General features: G+C 38.7%; 1 protein-coding gene across 4 annotated transcripts; it reads right to left on the bottom strand.

Moving 5' to 3' along the window:
* Positions 1-3,263: 3,263 nt before the first annotated feature.
* On the bottom strand, positions 3,264-9,640 carry trip13 (thyroid hormone receptor interactor 13). 4 transcript variants are annotated; one of them, XM_036006228.1, is made up of 14 exons: positions 9,563-9,640; positions 9,199-9,282; positions 8,678-8,837; positions 8,408-8,534; positions 7,698-7,753; positions 7,518-7,608; positions 7,258-7,330; positions 7,110-7,173; positions 6,931-7,017; positions 6,393-6,499; positions 6,033-6,186; positions 4,465-4,577; positions 4,266-4,335; positions 3,264-4,176 (listed from the first exon to the last, which is right to left on the bottom strand). In XM_036006228.1, exons 2-14 carry the CDS (start codon positions 9,270-9,272, stop codon positions 4,081-4,083), a joined length of 1,272 nt encoding a protein of 423 aa, XP_035862121.1. In that variant the 5' UTR covers positions 9,273-9,282; positions 9,563-9,640; the 3' UTR covers positions 3,264-4,080. The 4 variants fall into 4 exon arrangements, with proteins under 4 accessions (XP_035862121.1, XP_031154918.1, XP_031154919.1 ...); XM_031299058.2 differs by having other exon boundaries at positions 9,512-9,638; XM_031299059.2 differs by having other exon boundaries at positions 9,507-9,628.

Below are 9,640 nucleotides of genomic sequence, written 5' to 3'. Positions count from 1 at the left end.
ATCAGTAGATGTGCTCCAGACTTTTCCCCTCTAAAGTGTATTGTCCTTGATCTGAGGGGCGCCTAATTCAGCTTCACATTGCTGGAATATATGTGGGAAAACTTTGTCTGAAAAACAGTACAAATAACAACAATAACAACAAAGTTTTCGGTTTACACCAAGACCTAGCAAATTCTCACACTTTATGAGCTATAAACAGCATGCTGGTTACTCAATTATGTTTTGATTTCTAGTTGAAATACAAATATAGGCCTACCACTATTTTGAAAAGCGCTTTCATTGATTTCCGGCCATAGGTTTTGTTTAAATTGACGCAATGAACGCTGGTTTGGCTGCTCATGTGTCGTTGAATGTGAAACCGCGTCGTCTGTTGGTGTGATTTTCCGAACAGCTCATGGATTTCAAAGTAGATTTATATTGATGACGAGGACACTTTCATTATTTTGATAATTTCATTATTTTACTAGCCACATTAGTTTGTAGGCCTATTTGTATCACGAGTTTATCTCAATCAAAGGCTAAATGTGTAGGCCTGTTAGGCTACTAAAGTTATTAGATTAAAAAAAAGTTAATTAGATCTGTCTCACATATGAACCAGAATTACAGTAACATCATTTATGCTGGACTTTTTCCAACCCAAATGAGAGTTTGGTTTGTAAAAGAATGGAGGTTTCCCCAGTTTTTCTGGCGTGTAGAGATAAATGCACAAGGTGCAATAACATTCTTATTTAGTAAATGATTATTCTACTAGTCTGTGTGCTAAACACACACTGATAAGATGCCCCCTTATATGTTCCATTATTTGTTTTAGGAGTGTGAACAACATATGCTAAAGTTAAACTATTGTTTATAAAAGAAAACCAGGAGAACATGATGTACTAACCACCAGACATCAAAAGCTATTCAGCAATTTTATAGTTTGTTTATTTTGGCAGGGCGATAAAACAGGGCCCAGCCGCAGGACACACGGCAAGAGTTATGAATATTCATATACTAAGGCAACCTTTAGCTCAGTATGAAAACATGAATGTTATGTTAGTGTTTCGTAAATATTCCACTCTTGTGCAGATTAAATTCATAATGAGGAGATACATTGCTTTGATCTTTGCATGTCATCAAATCCTAAACTGTCATAAGCTTGGTGTCAGTCGATCACTCATCGCTGTATAAGAAATTACAGCCCATGCACTAACCCTTTTCCATTATTACCTAAACAAATCAGCTCTGCCTGGAGGAACATAACACACATTCTCTGTTCTGCTGGAAGAACATCCTATTTTTTGTCAAAATGGTACTATATCATAGTGTCCTAGTTTCACCTTGATGAATGTGGAGTGCAGCTATTTCTTCCTGTCAATTTGTCTGCCATTTGAGTTTTCAAACACAAGGCTCTCAGATCACTGTCTGTGGCTGACAGGATCAGCCGACGTTTGCATAGCTCATTGATGGCAGCTTTCTTTGATCTACTTGCCGTGCCTAATTATCACCATTTCTTTATGCACTCTGGCTCCCAGGATTCTGCCTCTTTACAAGGTATCTCTCCCTCATCCTATTTCTCTCATCCCCTCTAACATCCCACTTCAATGGATGACATACATAAGGGATGCAAAACAAAAATCTCAAGCAGAAACAACAACTGTTCATTCAATTTCTTACAGGATACTTTAGACTGGGAACAGAAAGACAGAGTTGAGGTTGTCTTTAAAGAGCAATGCTCACTTGGATAAACGTCCTGGTTTATCATCAAAGGCTGTCATGCAGATGAAGAATTGGGAAGCCCTGAATCAGCTTGCTCTTATTACACATTTGCACAAAGGATGTGGATCATTATACTGGCAAAAGTGCAAGGATTTTCTAAACTTGCGCCAATCAATGCACTTCAAAATCATCTTAAAGATCATGTGATGTTATACTTAGAGAAATGAGTGATAGTTTCCATAGTTTTGTGTGCAGATCTGTTCAGTTTCTTCTTAACATGCCTATAAGTATGTGTGTAAGTTAATTCCCTCCCTATGTGAATCACCATTGGCACATGCAGCGATATTCCATTGCTTTCAGCCATGTACCTGAACAACGGTTGAGAGGATAAACATCAGACTTGTTTTGTTTGGAGTTTTCTGACATTTTCAAACTGCTTGAAACAGTGATAAAACCCTGTAACAATAAGGCTTTTGACTTTTCTTCCGAACTGCGTCTTGATTGCCTTTTAACAGCTGCCTGGCTTTGGAGCAACTACAGTCAAAAGAAAAAAAGGCCTCTAGACAGAGCAATTATGGTTTTATTTACCATGCCTGTTTCTACAGCTCCCCCTTTCTCTATCTTCCCTTTTTACTTTGTGATCATTGATCAGATTAGAGAAAAGTATAGCTTCCTAATGTGATTCATCTCACATAAAAACTTCATTGACACAAAAAAAATAGAGGGTGCCAAACAATTAGGTGTAAAAGATACAGTGGCATTAAAGGAAAACCTGTTCTTGAAGGTCTTGATTAGAGTATACATATTTTGCTTGATCTAAACTAAAATCAAATCCACTCAAATTGCATTTGTAATGTGCTACATAGAACATCCAAGAAAGGTCATTTTAAGTGCGACAGCGATAGGATTGAGCACAAATGAAGCGTGTAAATAAAGATGTTTGCTTTCCTTTTACATTTAGGAACAGCCTACAGAATCCACCTTTGAAATGGAGTGAAAAAGCTGTTGCTCAACAACAAACAAAGGGCACATTGTCTGAACCCGGCAGCTGACGTGCATAGAAACAGAGCATTCACAGAATGCAAAACATGTTCATACCCACAATGGAGCCACTTATCTGTTCATGTAAACTGACTGATACATTTCATAACTGAATCATCTTTCAACAGTTCTGTTTTTGGGGCAAACTGGTTTCATAAAGGAGGACTAACTGTGTTAGCTGCACAATTGCACTCCAAGTAAAACCTGGATCAGTTTTTCACTTCCAGATTTGCAAATGCACTTTTTATACATCTGTATGAGTTTGTTGTTTTACTCAGCAAAGTTATTTAGATAACCAACACGAGACAGACTCAAGATCAACTGCAATCTGTTTTTATTACTGTGGGCATTTTCATTGACTGCCCTTAATGTGATTATCATGTATCTAATAAAAAACACTATATTAAATCTGTCTTTCCATATTTACAACCGTATGACAGAATCTGTGCGCCACCAAGTGGTGGCCCAAAGGCTTTCTTAAAATCTCCATAATGCATCTGCAGCATTTCAACAACACACACAAGCATAAACAATATTGTTTATTACAATTTTATATACAAAATAAAGTTGTAGGCTAATGAATGCATGAATCCAGAAAGTTTAAAGAAGATATGTTGTTAACATAAATATAGAACTGACATTTTTTGAAGTGATGGTCTACGAGGAACATCCCTTTTTAAAACACATAACACATGAACACTGAGTGTATGAAAAAACAGCATGTTTAAGGGATAGTTCATATTTTTTAACATAAGTTGGTATCATACATTAACATTATCTTATTCTACAGATCCCATGGATGTAGGTATCTCAGTGAGCTGGCAACTTGTATAAGAGAAATGAACAGCAAAAAATTGAACCACTTAACAAAAACACATTGCCATCTCAATGGGATATTTCCAATAAAATCCAGACTGAGCTAATGTGTACGCAGTGATATTAAGGAAAGTAACTAATGCTAATACAAATGTGAACTGTCCCTTTAACATTAGGAACCAAAAGAAGCTGAATGAAGGTTAAAGCTGAATGTTGAAATATCACTTTGAAACTAAGAACAGAGTAAACAGAAAATTCAAGCACTGGGTACTCCATCTTAAACTGCCTGAAACCGACTTGGTATTTAGGCTAGCAGCACCAACAGAATTACCTGAATAATTACTTATGTTATAGATAGTATTTGTAAAAAAAAAAAAAAAAAAAAAAACACAACACTGTTACTTGCCAGTATATTTAACACATTGCTGCCAAATGAATGGATTAAGCTTTATAAAAAGATATGAGGCATGGGATTGAGAGCTCATGAACAATCATGTGTCTTTGTCTTTGGGCACTGTAATAAGTTCAGACACCGTTGACCAGGTTAGCTTTTTCCTCTGTCTGTTTATCCACTGCTTGGTCCATAGCCTCCAAAAACCTCTCAAGAGTCACTGTCGGTGTCTGCAGGCAAACAAATTTAAAAAAAAGTCATTAAAAAAACTATACGACTCTTTTCTTCCTACACTCTGTAGAACAAAATAAATACTTACCTTTACAAACAGTGCATGGGATAGAAACGGTAACTTCCTGAGTGCTCTTCCACTCAAACCTTTGCTTTTTCTGGAAATGAAAAGAAAAACAAAACATTAGCCTGTGGTTTTTCAAGTTCTCACTGGCGCTTGATGTTATGACTAGAGCACAGAGACGGTGGGATTTGGGTGCTACTGCATTATGGGAGGATGTACTCACAGAGCAATGTTCCTCAGGTTCAGACTGTGTTCGGACACCTCACTCTTTGCAAAGCCCATCGTCTCGAGCTCAAACATGGTAAACAGCTGCTGCCGAGGGTAGATGATCTGGCACTGCACATATCATGAAGCATAGACATAAGAAATTCAAATGTATCAACTCACCCTTTTAAATAAAAAATGTTGCTTTTGTACTGTTGCAGCTTACGACTGTTTTAGAAGATAATAAAGATAAACATTATCACTATCTTTTACGTATAATTTATATTTTCCACTAGCCTGGGAAGCAGAAGGATCTGCAAGCTCATGGTTTATTTGCTCTGGCAGAAACATGTGGTTCCCTTCCCGCTCAGAGAGATTTCCAGCCGACCGGGCCAATCACAACCGTTTATGTCATATGGGACCGGTTTTAGACAATGACTGACAATTTGCGGAGCCTTCGTGCTTTGCGCAAAATATGTGATGACGTCATCTTTGGCTCACGCAGCCGTGCGCCGGGGTCACTACAGCAAGCATAAACCTAGCTTAGTAAAGAGGACTTTTTAAAGTACAATTTTCAAATTCTGATGGCAAAAACGGCAACACTGGTTCACAGACATATTGATACAGGGATTGCTACTTCATCACAGCTCATCTCTGCACACTGTAGTCTGTTTACATTTGTCCTTGCTCTGATTGGTTGTAGGGTTAGTCTTGCATTTCCAGACCTATCCCCACAGAGCTGCAGAGTAAGGTCTGGCTCCTCCACACATATATTGCAGGATATGAGAAAAAAAAACCCACTCTGGGTTGTTTGCATTTCTTTGAACCAATTACGTCAAAATGATCTTGGGGGCGCCAAGCTCCAGACGCAGCAACGGTGGCTTTGCAAAATGGTCTCGGTAAGGAACTTGTTTTGGTGGAACATTTGAACCCGGCAAAAGAAAACACCACATACAATATTAAATGAAGTTAACTGTTCACACAGGAAAGTGCTGGCATGAAGAGGCGCTCTTTAAGGGAAAAAAAATAATAGCTAATGGCTAATTTGGCACTTTATATTGAATGAATTTTCTGGAATCCAGTGCGGTCTGATATTAGTGCATATCAGCACATTATTCTTGCCCTGCCATTCTTCCACCTGTCCATCAAAGGATGTCTTGGCCCTGCTTTCATCTTTCATTAACCATCTCACAGTCAAACGTCTATGTGTTTTTGTTGAAGTGTTCTTAAATGTTTTCTGAATCGTTGTTGTGATTTCTGTTTTGTAAAATGCTGTTGCGTTTTCAGTTCAATCAAATTGAATGGCCCTTTATCCAAAGCACTCCATCAAGGTGCTGGCCTAACCATTGGGAGGATTTGGGGTTGAGTGTCTTGCTCAACTTTGACTATACCATTTGGACAGGAGAAGCCAGGGATCGAACCACCAACCCTTTGATTGGTAGACAACCTGCTCTAACTGCTTAGCCTTGCACCTCATGGCCACCATAAAATAAGCCCCAAAGTTTGAATATGGAAGTAAGATACTTGTTTAGGCGGATATGTTTTGGATTACAAATAAAAAAATTCTTTGCTAGATTGTCTGGTCACCTTCATCAGCTCCTCCAGGCAGGAGAGGTAGATGTTGTAGATGCCCTTCACAGATGGAGGTCCAATGTACTGCTTGATGTCAGCTCTGTCCACGAACGCCAAGTCTATCTTTTCTGTCACATTGGAGGTCGTCAGGATCACGACGTTGGAATGTCTGAAATATCGACACAAACTTGTGTTAGTAGGACAAAACAAAAGATTGATGCAAGGATTTTCCAGTGAAGACAGTAATGAAGAGTGACTGTAAGAATGCAAAACTAAGGCTTCTGGTGTCATATGCCATAATAATAATAATTTAATAATTTTTACATCCCCGCTAGATATAAAATAGAGCGAGAGAGAGATATTTTGCTTCCTTACCGTTTGATCTGGTCCAGTTGAGTGAGAACGGAGTTGACCACTCGGATGGCGTCAGAGGGCTCTGTTCCCGCCTGGCAGGCACTCCTAGCTGCCGTCAGACTCTCCACCTACCCACCATAAAAAAATAAAATCACAAAAGAAGCAGCCTGAGTCGCAGCAAAGACACTCCTGACCATGAAATAACTAAGGTACAACGAATGCACAAGACAGCCTTCTGTTTTATATCAGTGAATCTGGAAGCAAATCAATGAAGGAATGTACTCAATAATAAATGGATTTTGTGGTGGTGATGGCGCAGTGGATATGACACGACTTGGTGTGGGAGACCTGGGTTTGATTCCCACTGCGATACATCAACCAATGTGTCCCTGAGCAAGACACTTAACCCCTAGTTGCTCCAGAGGCGTGCAACCTCTGACATATATAGCAATTGTAAGTCGCTTTGGATAAAAGCGTCAGCTAAATGACATGTAACAATTTTCTTGGCTCAGATAACAGAGTTCAATAACAAGTTAATTTCCGAGAAGCTGATTTTCACCTCATCAATCAGGACAAACACAAGAGCATCTTTGTCGTCAATCAGTTGTTGGATCTTCTGAAACATCTTCGTGACCAGCTTACCGCTCTGTAACAAAGAGGCACGATGAAAATAATATCAGTTCCATCTAGAACATCCTCCGATTAAATAATGTAACATAAAAAAGGAGCCAGGTGTACCTCTGAGAACCACTTTGAGAACAAGCTGTGGCTGTTTATCTCAACAAATTGCCCATAAGAATACCTGCGGGGAAAGGAGTGTACTTTGAAATAAAAATAGCAGGTGCTTACTGCTAAAGTGGTTTCAACGAAATGAGGATTGTCTTACCGACTTGACAGCCTGATTGACAGCTTCTGAGCAAGAGCTTTGCACAGTGACGTTTTCCCTGTGCCTGGGGGTCCTGAATGTTGGCATAAACAAAAGGATAAATCACATTTTTGCCCATCAACCCTGACACTGTCTTTCACTGAACAGAAGAGCTCTCCAAATGTCTGGGAGAATTCCATGTACAATGACAATGAAGGCCATCTATCTATCTCACAACCTCAACCGATTAAAATGACTGTGATTCGTCATTAGTTATTTACCGTGAAGCAGCACAACACGGTTCCACGAAATCAGGTTGCTGTTGACATTTTTGTCTGAGAAGTAAATTGTTGTTGTGACGTAATCCAGGAGCTGAAGGGAAATGAAAACAATGTGTTGTCTAGCTTTGAAAAGTGAAAATGTTATGTAATCATTTTCTCTCATGTCTCAATGTTTTTTACCTGGGTTTTGACTCCACTGTCATATACCAGACTCTCCCAAATCCCATTGAATTCAGCTGTTAAACAGAAAACGAGTCATTTTAGAGGAAAGATGGAATTGTAATGAGCCAGAGCTAATAGATAGTGCAAATTAAAATAATGAAAAATAAAATGACTCATTTATCATTATTATATTATTTTGCCTTCACATTTACACTTGACCCAGCATTTTTCTCTTTTGATTATGGAATCCATATCCTTTGTAAGAGTAAAAGGTGGTTATGAAACAATAGTTTATAGTAGAAAAAGTAGTTTTAACAGAGAAAAGAGGCTTTAGTCAGGTTGGAGTCACATAGGTTAGGATGGATTCTAATGAACTTCAGGTTTTTACAGCAAAAAAGTAACAAAACATTTACAGAAACGTATTAAACCACTCCTTCCACATAATCTACTTTTCCAGTGACCATTCATATTAGAACTAAACCAATAAATCAGCCAATTTTTTTTTTTTTTTTAATTACTTATTCAATATATACTGGAGTGTGTATATGTAGGCCAATAAGTAACAAGAAATTGTAGTAAAGATATAACAAACTAGGTTTGAGTTAATTTGGAAACACTGTCTCAACATTGAGTGTTTCTGTTATCAGTGTTTTCCCCCTCCCCTCCAAAATGTGTTTTTCTTATGTTTATTTATTTAACGTGCTATCCTCCACAATGTCCGATGTTACCTGCTGGCAGCAACCAGTGATTGGCTGCTGAAAGCTCCTCATCCTCCTCCAAACTGAGCGTGCTGGGTCCATCCTCATTCAGAGTGAAGATGTGAACGGAGACAGAGCAGCTCTTTAAATCAAGGGGCTGAGTGTAGGAGGGGAGAGGGGGGGGGGGGGTTCATGGAAAAAGAATAAACAACTGCAAAGCAATATTACTTCATTATGAAAAAGAAAAAAAACAATGATATTGATGAGGGAAAATATTCAAAGCAAACCAAAATAACAGACCTGGGTTACCAGTTCCTCAAGATCAACTATAGCCACGGATTCCACATGTTTCTGCAAGAAGTCTTCATCAAACTCTGTCCATCTGTAGTTTCCAAAAACCATGCTGTGGCGATTCAGCAGAGCCAGAATATGTATCCTCACTTCAGACAGTTTAGCTGTACTGATATATGAACACGAATGGAAAAAGTAAAATAGCTGATTAGTTACCCACCTGTCATAGCTGATACCATTATACCAAAAAGAGTGACTACTGGTCATTTCAGGCATATCCTGATGTTTGTTATTGTTTGGTAAAGTGTGACTTTATTCTGTTGTTAAAGGGTCGGCTGGCAAAAATGCCCAAATCATAATTGCTCAGTCATTGCATAGTGCTTTAATAGGTTGTGGTCAGTTAAACTGCATTTTGAGCGTGTGCGTGTGTCTCTTTCTGTATTCATGGTAGGATCTGTGGTTTCTTCTGGACTCCATACACGTATTGCCTGACATTAAACTAATTTAAACTACTCACTCAGCGAACCCACCTGTGAGATTTAACATGGACCTCCACATGGATGTTTTGTTTCTGGTTTCCCACCTCCATTCTGTCACCGTCCATCCCTGTAAAACTGTGAACATCATATTCCTCACATACAATAGTTAGCTGAACGGTATTCTTTGGTCTTGTACTTAATGGATAAGTTGTCTTAACCAAAACGAACGTCTACATGTCGTTAGCTAACGTTAGGTAAGTAGGCGATGTCGTAGCTAGCTAACATAAACTGGCTAATGTTAGCATCCTTCAAATAGTTAAGGTAAACACTCTGCTATATCGACAAAACTGAAACCATACCTTACACCATTTACGTTGTCAATCTGATAACTTGCATCAACCAAAGTTCTGGTAACCAAGAAACTTTCGAGAAAGTCAGAAAGCCGAAAGTCGCTCGAATTCAGCGCGCTGATTTGTTACACCGGAAGCACATC

Source organism: Sander lucioperca, chromosome 10 (genome assembly GCF_008315115.2).
Source record: "Sander lucioperca isolate FBNREF2018 chromosome 10, SLUC_FBN_1.2, whole genome shotgun sequence".
In the NCBI taxonomy this organism is placed as follows: Eukaryota; Metazoa; Chordata; class Actinopteri; order Perciformes; family Percidae; genus Sander; species Sander lucioperca.
The sequence above is the reverse complement of the archived record's forward strand: the minus strand, read 5'-3'. Positions and strand labels throughout refer to the sequence as shown.